At 38.5% G+C, this 22,121-nt stretch overlaps 1 protein-coding gene across 2 annotated transcripts; it reads right to left on the reverse strand.

The window, feature by feature from the left end:
* Positions 1-1,127: 1,127 nt before the first annotated feature.
* vezf1a (vascular endothelial zinc finger 1a) lies at positions 1,128-22,062 on the reverse strand. 2 transcript variants are annotated; one of them, XM_034684565.1, is made up of 6 exons: positions 21,950-22,056; positions 16,651-16,719; positions 10,776-11,521; positions 5,466-5,535; positions 5,201-5,360; positions 1,128-3,622 (listed from the first exon to the last, which is right to left on the reverse strand). In XM_034684565.1, exons 1-6 carry the CDS (start codon positions 21,980-21,982, stop codon positions 3,261-3,263), a joined length of 1,440 nt encoding a protein of 479 aa, XP_034540456.1. In that variant the 5' UTR covers positions 21,983-22,056; the 3' UTR covers positions 1,128-3,260. The 2 variants fall into 2 exon arrangements, with proteins under 2 accessions (XP_034540456.1, XP_034540457.1); XM_034684566.1 differs by lacking the exon at positions 16,651-16,719 and having other exon boundaries at positions 1,155-3,622; positions 21,950-22,062.
* Between the last annotated feature and the right edge of the window lie 59 nt (positions 22,063-22,121).

The following is a 22,121-nucleotide window of genomic DNA, read 5'->3' on the forward strand; positions in this document are numbered from 1 at the left end:
ACGATTTTCAATTTGTTGTAGCTCAAAATACAATAATAATGTACCAGAAGGGTGGCACAGAGGTCGGCAGAGTAGCGGAATTTGGTGAAAAGTGTAGATACGTTTTGGGTCTGTACTATGAAGTAATTTAATCCATTAAAAAAAAATTACATACACTACCAGTCAAAAGTTTGGAAACACCTTCTCATTCAAGGGTTTGCATTTATTTGAATTATTTTAAAAACTGTAGATTAATACTGAAGACATCAAAACTATGCAGGAACATATATGGAATTATTTAATGAACAAAAAAGGGTTAAACAAAACAATATGTTTTAGATTTTAGATTCTGTAAAGAAGCCCCCTTTGTCCTTCATGACAGCTTTTGCACACTCTTGGTATTCTGTCAGTCTGCTTCATGAAGTGGTCTCCTGGAAGGATTTCTAATTAACATGAGCCTTGTCAAGAGTTCATTTGTAGAATGACTTTACCTTCTTAATGTGTTTGAGACCATCAGTTGTGTTGTTCAGAGGTAGGGTTAGTACACAATGGATAGCCCTATTTGACTACTATTGTAATCCAGAATATGGTAAAACCAGATTATTTCACAGTTTGGATGTCTTCAGTATTAATCTACAATGTTGAAAATAATTAAAATAAATTAAAAACATTGAATGAGAAGGTGTTTCCAAACTTTTGACTGGTAGTGTATACATAAAAAAAAAAGGTTCAACACCCAGTTATTGTACATACCAATGTGTTCTGTTGCTGGAATAAAAGACATATTTGTCAGACTAAAATTTACAGTCATCAAAGTCTGGAGTATTCAGAGCTTTTAATAACAGGTTTCTGGTAACTCTACAAAATAGCAAGCGTAATGGACAAAACTAGCCTCAAGTGATGTACAGATTAAAAACTGGAGTTGATCTACACATAAATTAGCCATAAGGTTGTGTTCCTGTTGCTCTTATGAGTGGTTTCATGTTATAGTATTGTGCCAACGGCTTATTAAATGTATTGGCCAAGAATTAGAAACGTTTGCAGGATAATTTGAAGTTAAAATAAACCGTATGCTAAGTAATAATGAGAGACTTGCACGTGTTCTTCATGTAATGCTTGCTATATGCCTTATTAATTAAATACATAAAAACACATTTGATAGTTTTCTTTTATTTAGACAACCCAAATAAAAGGCACATAACATTGCGCATGTTTATGTAATAATTTGACAAACATACATTTAAAAAAATGTAGGAATGTTTGACCTTTCTGCTAATCAGAAAGCCTAGCCTCTCATATATACAAAATTACCATTGTTAATGTTCTAATACAAAAGATTTATAAAAAAGGTTATTTTATCTTTCACATCTACAGTAACTACCTTATCCTTGGAACTAAAATAGTTTTGTACAAAGATATACATTCAACTGCTTTCACAAGGGTCCTGGAATTTCCAATTATTTTTTTCCTTAAAAATAAAGAGATGTTTAATTCCACATGAAATGTTCAGTTCATCACATTATTTTTGTATCAAATTTGGCAAACAGGCTATCATAGTGTATCTACTTAAATGCATAAGAACATAAAAAATAAAATAAAAAGCTACACTAACATTTTTGTTTAAAAGCAAAACTTCGGGAAAAATGACAAACATGCATATTGCATTTCTCAGTATACACTGAATCAACTCAAAGAGCTGCAACACTGTTCAGATAACATGGCATTCTTAGAAAAATAATTCATGTTCAACAGCTACAGTGTTGGGGGTCATGCAACATCAATATTGTCCCATTATTTTTATGGGCACAAACTTGCATTTCATCAAACTCATCCAGATCTCAGCCACATTACTTTGCGGCCTGAGACTAAACATAAGGAAATGTTTAAAAAAAAAAAGAAAAAAAGAAAAAAAGGTACAGCATGTATGCCATTGCACAGTACATGATTATTTTAATGGACGGCTATGTTTTAAAATAATTAATTACTGGACTTCTAGTCCCTGATGAAAGTCTAGTCAAGTCCTTTCATGCCAAACGATTAGGAAATCTAAAGAAAAGAATATGGAGAAGATACATGATAGATATAATCAACTTAAATATGAACTAAATTTATGAGAAATGGGCTTTTATATGTTTTTCCTGAGTGAGGGGTCCTAAGTATCATCTTGGGGCTATAACAGATAAATGATACAAAAAGAAACAGTGTACAGAGGAGTCAGACAAAATAAGTAGTCACCATAATGATGACGAACAGCATGAAAAAGCTTCACTACAAGGCCAGGCCTTTCCATGGTCAGCCACTAGATGGCCCTCAAGCGCAGGCATGCTAACCAAAACACCTAAGACTCCAATTTGATCTTTGATAATACTGCTGTTCACCTGTGTGTAGGATATGCTTTCAGTGCAAGACTCACTCCACTCTTGACTTCATGGAAAAATCAACACTACAAATAGGCAAATAAAAACAAACTTCTCTGTTTCCATCCAAGTAGAAAACATAGTACAAATATTTCATTTTCAAGAGGACATTGTCACGACGTCCGCTTGAATGACAAAAGCAAAAAAAGTTAAAATGCTGACATGAAAATACATTACTATGTCAACTGTACAAGTTAGTTACTGTACCTCAAGAGCATACCTACTATCAGAGAAGAAAAGAAAGCTATAGCACTGTGAAAAAATATTCTTCCATGCAAGTGGAAGCTGCTGTCCCTTTTACTAGACTCATTTCCTATTACATTAAATAGTGATTAGCAGGCTATAGTTAAAAAATAACAACATACAAAGAAACACCCAGAGGCTTTGGGAGAGAACTTGTAAAACATCAAAAACAGCAATTCATAGTTATTGCTTCAGTCCATCTCTCATCTCCCTTTTGTAAAAGCACAGGTGTGTTTTTCCTACAGAGTCCTCCTCTTCTCTCTTCTCTTCCGTCATGATACAAATCACAGTTTCATTGCTCTAACTGACTACTCTAAGTCTTACTGTTGTCCTGATTTCAAGATAAATCCTACTTGGTTTCTACTCAAGTGTTCTGCATCTCGTGTAAGCCACTTTTCCTAAGCTGGGACGTAGCTGTGACTTGTTGGAGCATCATCCGGCCACATAGTTCATGCAAATATTCGCTTCAGGGTTTATTGAAGTAAACGTCGGTGGTGGTGGTGGTGGTGGTGGTGCGGGACCCGGGCTCGAGGTGCAAATGATGAGTACAGGAGTCTCTGGTATCACTTCATTTTTCCCTTTCTTTCTGGCCAGTTCACAGCACTCTCAATCCTTTTCTTTTTACCAGGGTTGGGGAGAAGGCAAGACTTGGGACAGGAAGGACATGCTATCCACGGGCCTCATGGCGATGTTGATGGGACCGGTCATATTCATAGGCATGGGGGTGGTTATTGCGACCGGGTGAGCGATATTCATCGGTGCCGTCGCAGGGATGTTGACGGAGGCAATGTTGATGGGCCCGGTGATGGTGACTGGGTGCTGGAGGCTCACTGGAGATGTGATGTTGACCGTGTTGGTGCTAATGTTCATTTGCGCCGCTATGGTAACAGGGTTGTTCTGTAGGCCCCGGTTCATCGCTGAGGTGATGGGGGCAGAGATAGTCACAGGTGTAGCTGAGGCAGAGTTGCAGACATCATTGCCATCTGGAAAGAGAAAGAAAGAGTTTTTATCTCTTGTTTTGTACCAAGTCAAAGTTGTTTGTTGGAAGACGGTAACAGATAGCCGGACAGGCATCAGCCTATGCGGTTGCTCTATGGGTCAAAACATGACAGCATCACAGGGGAATATTGAAGAGTTTTATGGAATGCTTGAGTTTTGTGTGCCATGTAGAAATGTTTTTTTATAGATATGTTTATTTCTTTTTCTTTTTCTTTCAAAAACAAACAACACAGGGACAACTCCCTTAAAAAACACAAACAGGACAAACAAAAATTAAACAAAACACTTGGCTCACAAATCCAGCAAAAAACTGACATTTGAGAGGAGACCCGGATATGACATCATCCTACAAACATATGTACATAATTAGTCCTACACAAACCCCCTAACAAGAGGAGAAGAAACGTTCATTCCAATATAGGACAAAATGTTACGATTTTGTGTTCCAAGGAGCATACATAATGGGTTGTTTTCTAGATTAGTGGCTAAGATATTATTAATTTCTTGACCTATGAGGTGCCAGAATCTTTATATTTTCCAGCAAGACCAGAGAAATGTTTTTTTTTTTTAATAACAGGGAGAAAGTTCAGCATCCTGAGTTTTATCCACCAGGCAGTCAGGATGCTGAACTCACTCCCTGTTTTGCCCCCTCTTCCCATAGTGCCCCCTTCACAGACTTAACCCGGTCACTCTCCTTTTAATTTTATCTTTTTCTAGCTATTTCCTATGTCTATCTGTTGTTGTCTGAGAGAGAAACGTAATATCAAATCTGGTGCATACTGCAGTTTATGACAATAAGGAAGACTTTGACTTTGACTTTTGATTTGTTGGTATATTTAGTGTTTAGTTAGATATTCATGTTTTTTTAATTGTACTGACAAAAAGAAAAACAGTTGTGTATATAAAATTCTGTGTTTTATGAAATATATGTTTTGTGAAATGTTGTATAATGTGAAACGTTCCTGCTTTGTCTTGTCCTGCTCAAACAAAAAATAAAACAAAAAGAAAATTTGGTGAAAAATTGCTGTGTTTGGAGTAATGTTACTGTTCCTTTGAGAGTTGTTTTGCTATTTGTCTTACGTATTTTTAAAAGTTTCATGTTCTGAAATGACGTGTAAATTGTTGTGTCCTGTGAAATACTGTGTTTTACATGACTTGTTTAAAATTGCTGTGTTCTAAAAAAGTAGTGTAATGTGAACTGCTGCCTTGTTGGTGAAATGCTGTTTATTGTGTTAAGTAAACTCTCATTGTGCTGACAAATGTTTTTGAGTTTTCTTAAAGGTTGTTCTCCATGACATGTTGCTCTATTTTCGCACAGGTTGCTGTGTTTTGACCTTCAAGGACACCATACTCCTGTTGCATTATATCCAGTAAAGTGACAACCAGGATTAGAAGATTGTGACAGGATTGAATAGGAAACATCCTCTTTAGATGATTACAACAGTAATCTGACTCACAACAGCCACTTGCTAAGTAAAGAGATTAAAGAAATCTCCAGAACTTTCACTTAATTATCTCCATAGGTTCATGTTGTGGTTATATGTTCCTGAAGTTTAAAGTACCTTTATTACAGTTAAAGTTGGTCTGTCCGTGAGTCTTCAGATGGCTGGTGATGTAGGCCGCGCTGAGCATCTTCCCACAGATGCTGCAGGTGACTTTGCCTTCGTGTCGAATCATGTGGGAGCGCAGTCTATCTTTGGTGGCGAAAGCAGAGGTACAGGCCTGTAGACAGAGCAGAAAGGGTCAAAGGTCTACCATAACAACCAATATCACCAACTCCTCATAATACAAATGACGGTCATTTGAATACAAACAGTATTAACTCACCGTTACTTGACATTTAAACGGTCTTTCTGAAGAATGCACATGCTTCACATGGCAGCTCAAATGGTCCGGCCTAAATTTAAAAAAAAGAGGAAAAGAAACAGTCACACGTCTAAACTTAGAACAGTGATACAGGGAGCTCTGGAAGTTTAGGAGTCACTGCATCAGTAATAAAACTTAAAAGTAAATGACAATTATACACTTGATTTCAAGAAAAATAACATGTTGTGCCTTATAAGTGATATATCAACGCACATTCTTTTTTATCATCATCTGTAATTGAGTAGAACGATGTAACAAATATCAATGTACAACAATCTATATTTTGGGGGGTTGGGGTGCTTTAACTTAACATTTTATTGTCATATAAATAGGGAGACAATAAAACAGGTTGTTCAGAAACTTGTTATTGCCTTCACCACTCTGCTCGCGAGTAGGCTCATTCTCCTTACATGGACTCATTTTTCCCCTCCTACACATAATTCCAGAAATTTTACAATGCGTGAGACTTGGTAAAATCAGATTCTCCCTGAAGGGTTCCTTACAGACCTTCCATAAGATCTGGCAACCTTTTTTACTCCATATAGATACCTTACATATTGAAGCTGAAAACCAATGGACGACTGAGTTGTTAATTTTGATTTAATTTTTTCTCTCCTCTTTCCTTTTCTTTTCTACTCTGCGCTGTTATTTCTCCACCTGTTAATACTTTTTGACAATTGATTGTATTGATTGTTTTGTCTTGTCCATCCTGTCTCTTGAGGTGTGAATGAGTGTGATTGAATGAGTTGTCTAAGTTGGGTAGCTCTTTATTGTTGTGTATCTAAAATGTATTTTTTCTGTACTAGCCTCATAAATGGAAAAATTCAATAAAAATATTTGACAAAAAAAAACTTATTGTGCAACATCCCCAAAGAACAGAGTATCCAAATATCCATATCCAACAAGCACAAAGTAAGAGCGGAATGTTAAAACCCTTTCTATGAATTTCGAGTGCAAAAGTGCAGAAACATATTGACGTGCTCTGTCTGCCCTGATAATGAGCACAAGAAAATCCCAAATTCAGTCAATGGCGGTTAATTCTGCAGGATCAATCGTGCATGAACAAGTTTGACCTAGTTTCAAAAAACGCACCACATTGATAGGGTGAGTTTGAACACTTTTCACCAGATTTCTGCTTCAAATGAAAGCATTGCTTTTCAGCACAATACCTCTCTCTATGTGCTCGCAGCATTTCTTACAGTAAGATGATTTTTATAATATTGCTGGGATTTCCAAGAATTTGCTTTATTCCTAGACTGCATTTGTGCAGCATCCTCTTCTGAAGATTAGGGAGCAACTATGTAGGACACAAAGTTAATTCAACTTTTTTAATGCAGGCGGGTGGGGGAGGGAAGGGTGTTGTCAATTGTTGTATGTTGAGATCATTTTTAAAACAGTTGAGAGAAATCAAATGTAAAGTGTATTTATCCTGTAAACATAATAATGAATCTTGTGGTGCTGTTTTTGTTGTTGTCATTTGTCTCTGTTCATCTCTCTCTTTATGCATCTCCTTCTATCCACTTTCCAACTCGGTTTCAGCAGGTGGGTGTCTAACATGAGTCTGGTTCTGTTCAGGGTTTCTGCCTGTTAGAAGGAAGTTTGTCCTTGCTGCTGTAACTTGCTAATGCTGCAAAGTGCTCTGCTCATGGTGGATTAAGATGAGATTAGACTCAGTCTTGCTTGTAAGATGGAACTGGATCTTATTCTATCTTGATTTTGAGTGTCGGGTTTATTATACAACAAAGAGTTTGGTCTAAACCTGCTCTTTTTGCAAAGCGCCTCGAGATAACATTTGTTGGGAATTGGCATAATGTAAATAAAATGCTTTCACACTGAGCTTTGCATAAAGTTTTTTAATTTTTTAAAAATATAACTCCTATTTGGCATCTATATTAAGAGCATAGCGCGAACACTTAACCCTCCTGTTATGTTGTGGGTCAAATTGACCCCTTTTAAAAAATGTTAAAAGTTTATGAAACATCTTCTGCTTGGCTTAATTAGCGTGAACAACATATAAAATGAAAATGGTTCATTTCAAACATTTGCAACGCCCCCCTGCATGTTTATATTACATAGATACTGTTCGTGGTCACTTTGACCCTGCAGCCAAAGTGGAGGCTAAAATGGGTCAGAAGTGTCAAATACTACATGTTTCTTTGCAACTGTGTGACATATTTCACCCCAATCACTTTCCAATGAAAATAAAAAAGTTTGAACATGAATTTTTATTAAAAAAAACGACTGAACTATGAGCTGTGAGAATTAAAGAACACCAATGCACTAAATATTGATTTAAATGGTTAGTAATCAAGTTAATAATGATTTTCAAAACATGTAAATTGGGATTTTTTTGGGGTTCTGAAACTTTTGAATCATTAAATATGCCCTGGGTCAAGTTGACCAAGGAACATTATTGCTGTCCCTAAGAAACGAATGTAACAGGAGGGTTAAAGGTTGTTTCCTACAAATGGTAAGCGTTACATTATTTTCAAAAGTCTTAAACTAAAATTGTTGTGTATCTTGATATTAACCGTAAGTTTAAAACACTGATTACAACACCTTCTATTGTTGCAGTATATATTTTGCTGTTAGCTGCCGATCAGTAGAGACTAGAAGCTGTTCTTTGCCTCTTGACCTTTACAGTGAAACTCCAGCATTCACAAATTCGTCTTGGCACCGCTCCTCCCCTGTCAGCTTGTTAGTTCTAGTGAAGCTGTGAGCTGAATCATGTTAGAAGTGTCATAATGGAGTGAGTAAGAGCTATAGCACTGGCAGCTGCTCCCAAACCGGAAAGCTTCACGCTGTTGGATTTTTTTTTTTTAAGTAGAAATGTGAGGAGCCAAGTGGAGTCTCCTCACTGGTGCTGTGAACCGTAATCAGTTTTCCCCCTTTTTTCTTTTCTCTTTTTTTGGTCCCACTGACAAGAAGAGCAGACTGTAGACAGTGTCTGCCTACGTATTTGGCTGAGTGGCAGTGACTCAGTACCCTGTTATTCAGGCCCCATTCTCACTTTCCAGTATGCTGATGAATCCTTGCCCCACGTCACTGTGTTGGAGGCATGCCTGAAACTGCCCTGCACAGCACAGAGCTAATGTTACAGCTTGGCCCGGGTACACTGCTGATGTTTGTGTTGAACTTGTGTTGCTGAACACAAGTACTCTCATGTTATCAAGAACCTCTGCTCACTGGATTCCATTTCTCATGTGCGTTTGCTCATTTAAAAGTTCATGAGTTTGTGTTTACACGTTTTTACTACGAATGAAAAGGAGACCAAAAAAATATGTTTACTGCATAGTAAGCGTGTTGACCTGAACATAACGGCATGGTTCACTGCATTCCCAGGGAAAAGAGAATCTGTGACATGCTGGCGGGAACCGCAAAGTGACAAGTGACGCCTCCCCCCTCCCTTGATACTCCTCTACCACTGGTGCTCTCCCATGTGCGACTGTTTAAACATGTGGTTGAAATGGCGCAGGGGGGGTCAGCATGAGTACAAATCTAAACTGCTTAGAACAACTATATATATGAGAATGCAGTCACTGGGAAGCTAGATGGACAGGAGATGGCAATACAAGAATTCCTCTTTGTAAAGCTGTGGTGAGGCTCAGTAACTTTAAATCTGCATTATTCACATGCAGGTCATTCTATAAGCAACATGCTGTCTCATCTGGGAAGAAAAATAAGCATTTGGTGATTGCAGTCACATTAAACCTTTCTTTATATGTACTGCCAAAAAACATTAATTAAAGCAAAAAAGTTGTAATCAGTAAAATTCTTGATTATCCAAAAACACCAAGCGTCAAGTTGAAATGAAAGGCTATGACACCTACATTTTGAAAACAGATATCTCAGAAGCATGCTTCCTGTTTACAGAAGCATTGTTACTTGCAGAATAAACTACAGAAGCTGCAAAAGTGCTGTTTTGCATTTGCTCCATTTTTAGCACCAATTTAGTGCATCTTCCCTGCTGCTCTTAACCAAACAACCTTTGTCTGATTCACATGCAGGAAGGTTGCAAGACTTTCTTGATTTGCTGCAGTCTTTCACATGGAGAAATTAGATTTAGGGGATTAGAGATTGGATCGTAGACCTACACCTTCACACTTGACTACATCCCAAATAAACACTTGGCAAAATTGGTATGATACCAAACTGGCCCCTTCCACTGGAGAACTAGTGGACTCCCATGCTAATAGCAGACATGAGTAGATATTTAGATTCTGAAGGGTTCTGAGGGTTCCTGCATTAACCATCCTGTTATGTTGCGGGTCAAATGGACCCTTTTTAAAGTCTATTTTAGGAAATATATGCCTTCCAAACCAGCTAAATGCAGCATAAAAATATGGACAGCATGTGACAGAAGACGTGTTGTGTTAATTTATCAACATTACTCCATAAAAAACAAAAAGTAAAATAAAATAAACAAAAATGTATGTCATGTAAAACTATTGTATTTATATTTAGGGCTTTCCAATGTACATAAAAAAATGTTTTTACATTAATTTTAATGAAAAATGAGTGACTTATCCTCATTAAACCATGATCTGTGAGAATTAAAGATCACCAATGGACTAAATCTTGATTTAAATGGTTAGTAATGGAGTTAAAAATTAGATTTGACCCAGGAACATTATTGCTGCTCCTGAGAAACAAACATAACAGGAGGGTTAAGTAGTTAATCCAGTGTCACATGACAGGATCCTAAAAACAACTATTCACAAACCTTCATGTGTGGAAGTTTGGAACAGTTCAAAACCACCTTAATGCTTTCGCTCTGAGAGGGTACACGACAACTTATTCTGTCGGCTCCAGAGCTATATGGGGAACATACAAAGACATCTGAAACTGGTAATATTATCTCCCCTTGAAATCTATTGCTAGCCCTTAGCAGCCGCCCAATGCTAAGACAGGATCTGACTGCCAGCCTCTCTGAGAAAAAGCCACATGGGAAATACTAAAGAGTATTTAACCTTTCACCTGTTACCTCCACATTTATTATTTGTTGTGAATAGTGTAGGAGGGGAATTTTTCTAAATAGGAGGACAGTATGAAGTAACATTTTTGAGGGAATAAAGACATTACAGTTAAGAAATATTGTTTTAAAGTTGTTGTAAACACTTGAATGTAAAGGATAATAATGGAAAGGTTTATTCCTGATTAAAGTGTGAAGTGTTACTAACCGCAAGAGGCCGAGGATTGATATAAATATCAGTCTTAATTTACAGGACTCAGTAAAAAAATAAGAGAACTCTATGACAAACTTGTCCATACCTGGAGAAGCCTTTCCCACACACAGAGCAAACGTAGGGCTTGTGGACTCCTCCGTCATGAGAGCGGACGTGGTAGGTCATCCTGTCCTTTCTTTTAAAGCGTTGCTGACAGATGGGGCACTCGAACGGCTTCTCGTCTGAATGGGACAGCTTGTGGCGATTCAGGTGATAGACGTCACGGAAGGCCTTGCCGCACATCTCGCAGCCGTGGTTTTTCTTGACAGGTTTGGCGGGTTTCTTGGGCACATTTTGCTGATGCACGTTCCCCATCGCCGATGACGTCATGATACTCGAGGAAACTGAGGTGGTCGCCGTGGAGAGGATGCCAGCGACTGTAGAGATGTAGGAAGGGTTGCCGTTGTTCTCCCGTGACATGGTTGAGATCATGGGTACCATGGTGGGGGCTGTCTGGGCGGTCTTCTTTGGCCGTGACACCATTTTGATACCGGTGTGGCTGGACTCATGGCGTCGCAGGTGGTAGCTGTCGCGGAAGGCCTTGTTGCAGTAGCCACAAACGAAAGGTGTTTTTCCTTTGTGTTCCTTCTTTATAACAGGCACTGGTGGCCGTTGACCTCCTCCACTGGCCACATTGTCCTTGAGGAGATCGGCGGCACTGGAAGGTGGCTTCTGGTCTATTTGGATAGGCAGGATAGGCTTCTGGTCTATTTGTTCAGCTCCCGCATTAAGAAGTGGCAGCAGGCTGTTCTGGGCCACCTGGTGCTGGTGGTGGAGGGCTTCATTGGCCTGCTAGAGAAGCAAACACACACAGAAATACACATTTGGTTGATGACTTCCAGCATGTGTTGGCAAAATGTATGACAAACTTTTAGGCACTTTTTAGCACTTTAGCAGCCCAAAAACCAAAGAGATGAACAAACATTCAGCACCATATATGAAATAAATAAAATACTTCAATTAAAAAGCACCTCAGTTTAAGGATTGTAGTCTACTGTGGTCTAAGAATGAACCCACGTCATGTTTACTTCACAATGTATGCATATGAATTATAAGTCTTTGAAAACAAGAAGAGTTAGTAAGATTTTAAAGGACACAAAACGGGCTCTGTATCTGTCTAAAATGAGGTTGACGCAGCATGCCACTAATGCAAAAGACTCCAGCATGAAAAATGATCCCATCATGACTGTGCTGATTCATCATGTTACTGCAAAGCAAGCACACCAAATTAGAGGCACAAACAGAGTCTGCAACTCTGAACAGGAGACCGTTAGCTCAAGTGTGCTGCTCAGTTAGAAGACCCAGAGGAGTAAAAGGAGTTCAAGAGCACATGCAAAACACACACACACACACAATAGAAAAATACAGGTCAGTAAACCAGACAAACAACAAGGCCTCCCACATTGTGTTATTGGGGTTTTGTGGTTGCACACAAATGCCGACTGCTGCCACAACACAAACGGGGGTGAAATGGGGGAGTGCAATTAGCAGTAGCAAAAACTACTGGCTAGGTTTGGATTTCTGTTTCGAAGTAAACTGTGTCAAACCTCCCAACTGAGGAGGTCAGACAAAAGTTGTATCTCTTGTCCCGGCCATGACCCAAAACATGATTAATCTGCTGAAATAAACCAGGAAACTCCAGAGAAAAATGAAGGGCATTTTTTTTGGGCATGTTTCTTATTAGAGTTGGGAAAACATGCAAAAATTCAATGTCGCTCATGGCAGAGCACAGTTTTTGTGATAGTTACACACTCAAAGTAGTGCTGCACAATATATTGCAATGTCATCATTATCACAATGTGAGCATTTGCAAAACATGATGTGGTACATGTTGCAATCAAACAATACAACCCTGTGAAACAATACAACAGCGCCTCTACCTAAAAGCTCCACAGCAAAGATCAGTCTTTGACTTTAAAAGCAGCTGCAAGTCGTTTATAATCACTGTATATTCCAACTTAGGTTATTGAAGTCTTTGGATGTGTGCATTTAGTTGACTAGACAATTAAACATCATCAACTTCACTGGCACCATTTACTTGATTAAACAAGTTATTCATAGTTTCTATTATTGTAGGTCTGAAGTGGCAGTCGTATGCTGTGTCTACACTGCAGTGCAGCCCCCCACCACTAGGCAGGGCTGTAGCTCCGGTTCCTGGCAAATGCCACAAGGTTCTACTACCCAGATGTAAACACTCACAGACAACCAATGGAAACTCGTAGTACGTCACAGTTTGTCAGTATTTTGATCTAGAAAATTTAGATAAATGCATTTGTAGGCTGTAACTTGACCCCTTGAGAGAACCAAAGGCTGGTGGTGCTAGCTCTGCTAACATAAGCCACACTCAGCGAACCAATTTGACACTGTTTGCTAACAGACTCTGTGATCCTGTGTTTAGCCGTGTTTCTGAGTGCCTCCTTAATTTTGGACTAGTGGGTTAGTCGTTAATTGATAATTAAGAAATTGTTGAGAAATTACTCAAAACACGCATTTTTGTTTTCAATTTTCCGTCACGTGGAACAAACATGTGGTCTCATATTTTGTTCATCTATCAGGGAGGTGTTTTAAGTTTAAAGTATGTTTCAATGTGAATCAGCTGTTAAAGGTGTTACACACAGCAGAGACACTCAGCTGCCGGCTGTGCATCAGGTCTCCAAGTGCGCTTTTTAAAGAGGATCAATATGCAACTGCTGCCAACAACGACACAGACCTGAAGGTAGACAACTTTAAGCAGGACATTTCCCCACCTTTAGATACAAAGCCCAGAGACTGTTGGGAATTGCTAGTACACTATGTTTGCAGACCAGCAACATTAGAGCCGCCTGAGCTTTTCTGCTGCTGGACTGATTATGACCAGGTTGCGCTCTCGGCTGACACCTGATCGAATACAAGTTTTTATTTTTCTCAATAAAACGAGTAGACAGAAAACTGGACTCTGTGAGTCTGAAGTACGTTTCCGTTAGTATTATGAGCCTTCACATTATAAGACTATGTCCACGGAGAATATTTTTATGAGCCTGATCGTTGATAATCAGTGTTAAACATGTTGTACCGGTATTCAATACCATCAGTTATATGCATTTTGTTGCTGTACAAAAAAATATAATTTAGGTGGAAAAAACGTATTTGGCCTTGTTTTTGACATAAGAATAATCATGTTTTTTTTAATTGATTAATCGATAATTGATCGTTAACATTTCCAAAAATCAATTACGAAAATGCTTAACATGTATATCCCTAGCTTGGACATAACTTGAAATTGGTCATTGTTAAATCTTGCAATAGAATATTGTTGGCCAATGTTATGCAGAAGATGTATGAAGCACTTTAAAAATAAACAAGAGCTGTTGTTCTGAAATGCCGTGTCTATCCATAGATTTCCTGAAAGCAAGTAGAGTTTTAGAGCATTTTATGTACGATATCGTCAGATTAGCATTATCGCGAAATGAAAAATATATAATCGAGATACATTTATTTGCCCACTTAGCCCACCCCTACTAGAGCCTTTGCCATCGCTGCCCCCACTCTCTGGAACTTTCTCCCTCCACACATCCGCAACTCTGACTCTCTCCTCGCATTTAAAAACCACCTAAAGACCTACCTGTTCCAAAAAGCATACAACACATGACCTCTCCCCCCGCCCCATCTCTGTCCCTGTTTTTTTTTTTTTTTATATATGTTTTATTTTTTAGATTCACCTTATGTAAAGCAACTTTGAGTACTTAGTAAAGAGCTATATAAATACTATGAATTATTATTATTACTACTTGAGAGGACCAAAGGCTGGTTGTGCTAGCTCTGCTAACATAAGCCACACTCACCAATTGGATATTGTTTGCAAACAGACTCTGTGATCCTGTGTTTAGCCGTGTTTCTGAGTGCCTCCTTAATTTCAGACGTGTGGGTTAGTCTGAATCTAGATTTCTGTTGAAACCACTAGGAAATGAGTGGATTCGGAACATCCCTATTGAAGTCCTAACGAAGCCAGTCCATATTTTGACTATTACACCGCCCAAAAAATTTTACCCCAACAACCACATGCTTTAGTTTTTTTCACCTAGAGGCTACCCTGCCTACATGCTTTAAAAATTAACAGAAAAGAATACACAGAGGTGCAAAACAAGAGATGGTGGTTGCTCTCCTCTCATTTTCTCTTCAGTCCAGTATGTTTTCCATATCAGACAAGATTGTATCTCAGCTAACACCTTGTTTTGGTAAATGGACGCAGTCAAGACGGCCGTGTTTTTAACTACAAGCAAGAAAGGGCAAGGTGAAATGCTTGACCTTTCCCTTTGAGGTTCAATCATCCATCGCAGAAGGCCAGCCCAGAAAGGAGTTGAAAAAGAGGAGGCAGCGACCAGAGAAGAAAAATGAACCACACAATGTCCTCCTTATGTCATCTAGCCTATTGTGAGAGACACAAATCTGAGCAGTGATGCCTCAGCAGGGGAGCTTTGTATGCTCATCTTCATTGATTTGGCTCATCTATTCATGAGACAGAGACATTGTTTATCCACACACTGCTCAACCAAACTCAACGTCATTCCCTCGTACGCAATGGGACCTGGGAACTCGTCGGAAAATGCCACCAAGCCCACCCATCCATTTGTCTAAGCACCTGCTCACACTTGCCACCTTCCAGGATTAGTCATCATCATGCCAGTCCGCTGGCACAACAAGGGTTTTTGGAGGGGGGGCTTTATGTTTGGGTGGGGGGTGGGTATCAGCCGGGAACCCTCTTTGTAAAGCCTGTGAACGGCAGACATAGCCGCTGCAGACAGCCTGCTTCTACACAGAGGTGCAGAGCCTGTAAGCTGCTGTGCCTTCATGCAGCTCTGACCATTTTGACACAAATGCGCTCTGACAACTGGGGCTGCTCTCTCATAAATAACATCAAAATGGAGGGAGTGTCCCGATGGCTCCACGGGCCACTGTAGACTTGAACAGAGCTCACGGTCTGAGTCAGATTAGACACTGTCTTTTCTGAAATCTTTTGTGTCACACTCTACAGCTGCTTGCCAAAATCCAAGTTCTAATTGATAACATAAAACGAGAAGAGCAAACAGATCAGAATGGAAAAGGACAAAACTGAAAAAAAATGATGTGTTTATCTCATCCGCAAGTTTGAATTTGCTTATTTTTTTCAGTCTTGTTTACAAGTTCTGAAGTATTTGGCAGCAGCTCTGGGCCTCTGCGTAGTTGATAAAGTTCTTCCAAAACATCACCTCAGTAATGTTTATTATCCTTATGGAATAAGGATGCTTGTTGTTGTTGGTGTGGGTGGCAAGCTTTTTCGTAATTTTCCAGAAGTGAGCAAAATGTTCAAGAGGATCTTTTGATATATTGACTCTTTTACCTCGACATGTAAGAGGAGGTTACAATACTGGTTCGCTGTGTTCAGAAACTCAAATAAATGAGTCCAAACTTCCTTGAGTGGTGGCTTTGAATATGAAAGCACATACCAAACAGCTCTGTCAGGAACCAAAAACACGTCCGGAGCAGCGGTGCCGTCATGCAGTTTAACATCTATGGATTATGTATTTTTCTGGGAGGACATAGCTCTCTTGATTCAAGAGCACTGCAAACACTTAAAACCTGGACACAAACAGCTGGGATTTTACAATGAGGCTCTGCATTGAGGTAAAAAAACACACACTTGGATGCTGAGATAGAAACATTATGTTCTAAACCAACAGATGATATACAATCAAGCTCTCATACGGCTTATATAGTACAGATGAAAACAGTTTGTTTTATCACAGAGTATGAAGAAAGTGCTCCTCTTGATTGGAGCCTAACTGATATATAAGCTAGCAGATATTGTAAGCAAATTTTGGCCCATCAGGATGTCAGTTTGGCCTAGTGGTTAACATTGTGCTGAGGCTAGTCCTCTAGGTGGGCGGCCAGAGTTTGAATCTAACCTGCAGTCCTCTACCCCACGTCATTCTCCGTTCTCCCCCAGGTTCCGGCTCTATCCACTCTCCCATCCTCTGAACAAAGGAATAGAAGACCAAGAATGCATTAAAATTATAGAATTGGGCCTGTTATAGAAATATCTGAAATGCATTTCTTTCCCAATGTGCACTGATAAAACATTTAATGCAGAACATGTAACAATAAAAAGGAGATTTGCACAATAACATCTAAAAAGTGAAGTTTCTATAGGCTGCAGTAGCACAAGACATGGTGGGCGATATTAATTTAAATAACTTGATAGTTCTTAGAGCAACTTTGCAAAGCCGTATCAGTGCAAAATCCTTCTAAAAAAACCCAGTAATTCCAGCTCAAATTCATTCTGTGAATATGATAAACAGAAAGTGAACTCTATGTCCTGAATACTAAGAATTACTTCACCGCCGTGACCCCAAAACCCCCAGGCATAAACTTGAAATTCAAATGTGAAATCTGTCAATACACATGTCAAACAAATAACTTTTTAAGTGTAACCAAAAACATTTTCCTTTGCCAGCAAAACCTCTGCAGTAAAAACCAGTGAAAAACAGTGATGCAAAACCCATACTTCTATTCCCTGACATTCCACTATTACCAGCGTTTGTTAGTTCAAACTGCATTATTACTACGATCCTGTAATATAATCTGCCCTTTTCAAAGCAGGACATTTTGCTTGTCATGGCAGGAAATGCACTTGTGTAATTAGTGACATAAAAAAAAAAAAGAGTGCATTCCATTTAGGTGAGACAGTTCCAGGGACCTATTGTACATGCTGACTCACTGGGACACTTTTTTGAGTGGGGAAATTTCTTCACCTGCTACATTCACCATGTCTATCTCAGAAAGATCTTTTGTTAAATGCTGTTAAGCAGGAACGAGTATGAAGCCAATAAAACACCTACACTATTAGGCCAAAATTTCAAATAGCTTAATGCTCCTGCAGGTCAAATTGACCCTTTTTAAAGTCTACTTTAGGTAATATATGCCTTCCAAACCAGCTAAATGCAGCATAAAAATCTGGGCAGCATGTGACAAAAGAGGTGTTGAGTTAATTTATCAACATCACTTCATAAAAAATTAAAAATGTAAAATAAAATTGACAAAAATCTGCTTGTAAAACTATTGTATTAATATTTAGGGCTTTACAATTTACATTTAAAAAAGTTTTAACATGAATTTAAATTAAAAAATTAGCAAGTTTTCCTCATTGAACCATGATCTGTGAGAATTAAAGAACACCAATGGACTACATCTTGATTTAAATGGTTAATAATGGAGTTAAAAATTACATTTAAAAAAAATGTCTTTTGGGATTTTTTGGGGGTTCTGAGACTTTTGGATAATTGAATATGCCCCGGGTCAAATTGACCCAGGACCATTATTGCTGGTCCAGAGAAACAAACATAACAGGAGGATTAAAATGTCTTTTATATATTTTTATTTCAAGGCTACATCATAAGGGGAGAGGGCTTGGGTAAATACAGTTGAATACTTCTCAAGCTTTAGATCCTAATATTTTTTTGGGAGTGAGTGTAGTCAGGATGAATGCTGGAACATACATTTATCTCATGGCCACAGACGTGATTAAAAATCAATGATAGAGGTTGCTTCTTGTCACCTGGTTTTCTTAGCAGTGTTGGCTATCACATTTAAAGCTTTAAAAACTTCTATCAGCCTGTTCTAATGTTTTAAAAACCTCCAGTGGTAAACAATAAGTGATAAAAGTTTCAAACGTATCTAAGATGAATCACCAAAAGTTTCCTTTCAAATGTGTTTGTGTCTTGCAGTCCTGTAATAAGATTTTTAAGTTAATTCTTTAACATCAAACCATTTAAAATAGAGTGTCTGCCTTTGGAACCATTACATTGGTAGTACTCTTTTTTTCTTTTTTAAAATTTATTTTATTGATAGATTGCTATTTCTTGACTGGTTATCAAAGTGTTAAGAGGAAGTCAAGTTAGAGTTACAGGCAAACAAGGACTGCATCATGGCTTTCTCACTTTAAGGCGTCACAGTTTACTGTTACTTTGTAGCATAACTGGTGAATCGCTTAGTTCAGAGGCAAACAAGCCTGACGGCTCTTTTTTTTTTCCTTCTCTTCTTTCTTTCAAAAGAATCTCACTTTTATCAGAAATATGAGATACAGCTGCACTTATGGTAATTGCCGAGCTCATTTGCACAACAATGCAGATTTAAGACGCCTTGAAAGTATCAAAACAAAATATGTTAATCATCACTTTCATATACACTGTAATAAAACCTCAAATTTTTTGAGAAAAGCAACACATCAGAGAGCTAAAAACACTGCAGAGACTTAAGTTTGTTGCTTGTTGTTGAACGGATTGACAAATAAACTGCACACAGATTTACATGAGACCAACACGGTAACAGTGCAAGGTACATAATACATGCAGAACTTCTGGCTGGATGCCAAACCCCTCAACAACACGCCACACTGTCCATCTGCCTCAGGAAGAAATAGCTCAAAGATGTGAGTAACTAATCAGCGTCTGACAGCAGAGCAAAATATTATTAATGCCACAAAACAGGTGACGGATGCCAAAGGCTGTGATGTGCACATGATTAAAAACAACTCTGATAAAAGCAACCCACAGTGCATTACTGTTACTCTTGCCTAGTAATAAGCTGGTGTTTGTTAACAACTCTGCAAAAGCAATATTAATGTTGGCTTCTGTATAAAGAGGCCTTATCTTCACCATTTAAAATGGTCTTATATGAGAAGCATCAAAGTCTTCCAACATTCTTCTGATAGTTCAAGCGACCACACTCCTAACTATTCCTCCTCTAAACATCTTCCCCCGTGATAACAATTCCAGTAGCCTGACAAGGATTGCACACGAGACTTTGAAGTTATAAGACTTTAATCTATGCTTCCTCACTGCCATAACATACTTAATAAGCTTATCTGTGCAGTAGGTGGGAAATGGTGTAAAATAAACATGACTCACTGAAGACATTTGCCACAGAGTATTAAAAAAGTAATTTTGATGTTTTAAAAAAGGAGCATAAAGCTGTTTAGTCATACCTGACCATGCTCTAAACAGCAGCCACAAAAATGATAAACATGGCAACATTTTGATGTAATTTTTTTAGCCATCACAACATTAAACACCCACAAACAGCTGACATAAACAATCCCCTCATGTGCAATAATATCTATGTAAAGTGCAATACCAGGAACTATGAAAACTTTTCACATGTGCAATATCTTAAACCCAAATACTGCTTCTCTGACCAGATTGTATATATATTAAACAGCTCTTTTATATTGTTACTGTATTTATATTGAATTTTATACATATTTTGTACCTGTTTTTATTTTATTTGTATTTATAACATGCACCTTCAGGAGCAGCGCTTCTAATTTCATTGTACACCTGACAATGACAAATAAAGGCTATTCTATTCTATTTCATAAAAAAGACTCAAGCAAACAAAAGAATTTTGTAAATGAAACTATTGACTGTACAGCTGCATATTTCATTGTGGAAGTTCTTAACATTAAGAGTTTGTCACACCCACTAACACATACTGAGGTTTTACTTGATAGATATGCAGAAAAATATGTCTGTACAGATTTGGAAAAATACAAGGACAGCATAATTGTTGTATACCAGTGATTCAAGTTCTTATAGTGTTTAGAAACAGACAAAATGAGACCTTTTAATATAAAACAATATGAGGTGCTACAAAATAATAATCGTTTTAAACATACCCTCAACCTAAAAACTTCACTTTTCATGTCAAGGGCTTAGTCTTTGAGGCTAAGAGGGCCAGGGGAATTAAACATTTCATTCATTTCACTGAACAATAGCCTTCCATCTTAGAACACAGGGAAAAGCAGTAAACCGTGTCAGATATCACTCCTGACTGCAGGACTCACTTTCTGGCCTGAAAATGGATTTACTCATTGCGTAATGTCGTTGCTAATTTCAAATCTGCTTCTTGGTTGCTAGTGTTAGCTGATGTTGTTGTGTGCATAGTTTGAATTCCTTTCCGCCGCGGTCCTCCAGAATAAATAGCTAGTTAATAAACAAAGGGCTGTAACGTTACAGACACGTTTACGGAGTCGTGTAACATTGGCTTCGCAAGCTCATTACGGCAGCCTCGCCCAAATTAAGCTGAATTAGCCAGCGAGTTTGATAAACATCGTTAGCTAACTTGGCTAGTTACTGTCGAACCGGTGTTCTGACGAGGAGTGCTTCCTATCGAAGATGTGCATCTAAGCAGCTCCGCGCCTGCGCTCAGCGACAATTCTGGGCGCTTGTCAGCACTGAGAGCATTATTTCATGGAGCACAACAATATATCGCTCAAATATCAATACGGTTGTTGTAATACAGTATCAAAACACGTTACCTATACTCTGATACTGCAAATGAAGTGAGGTGTGGTGAAAATTTTGTGATTCAATTTGATAGAGGGTGCAAGTCTATTGAGAAAAGCTTCCCTTGAAATGTTGAATTAAAGTTACATAATAGAGTTACAAAACATGCAACTCGTACTCTTACAGTTCGAGTTGTTCCCTGGTTTCTGTTATTAAAATACAGACATTATAAACAGCGAAAATTGATAGCCCCCCCATGCTATCGATTCGCGCTACAGCAGCGTTTTGATAAAGCAGCACAACTCGTCAGAACACCGGCTGAGGCGAGCGGAAAGTTCACCGCGGACTTGCGAATGGCCATTTGTAAATCTCGGCAGTTGATAAGATAAGTAGATACTTATCCAAACTCGCTATCAATATTCATTTAGATTGAAAACAATTTGGTGGGATTACACGTGTTACAGTGAAAATCTCCTCTCATTTATCTCATGGCGTCCGATCAAAGCCCCTCAATCACAGCGAAAAAACAGGTCTGTCTCTGTTGTAACGGTGCAGTGGCGTCTCCAGCCAGCCTCACTTCAAATGATCCCGCATGTTTTGCTGGATCGACTTGGCAAAGAAACTTGAAAAATCGCCAACGCTGTCGAGTTATCCGACAATCCAGTATCTAAATATGTGTACAATGAGAAAAACAAAGCCACATTTTTCAAACATACGTAGATGAGAATTGATTTTTTTGTTCTAGCGTCATTCCCAAGCTTCACAGCTGGAAGCCTGGATTCATATACCATTGTTTTGCTTGGTTACTTGATCTTGGCATTACTCGTTTAAAATTTGTTTTTGCCGCTTAAACACCCCAGGTCTACATTTTTCAGGTTGTTTGACGTGCTCTCCCGGCTTCCCTCCCCAAGAGTCAACTTACTTGAAAAAGAAACGTACTCCAGCTCGGCTCCATTTCCACACTTACTAATTCTGTAGGAAACCAAGTAGAAGCCTACAACAAAGCAACCAAACATGGCAGCTGAAACAACTTCCGGTAACCTCACGGACTGAACCATTTTACATACTATTCAGGGGGGATGTTAAATTTAGAA

Source organism: Notolabrus celidotus, chromosome 5 (assembly GCF_009762535.1).
Source record: "Notolabrus celidotus isolate fNotCel1 chromosome 5, fNotCel1.pri, whole genome shotgun sequence".
NCBI lineage: Eukaryota > Metazoa > Chordata > Actinopteri > Labriformes > Labridae > Notolabrus > Notolabrus celidotus.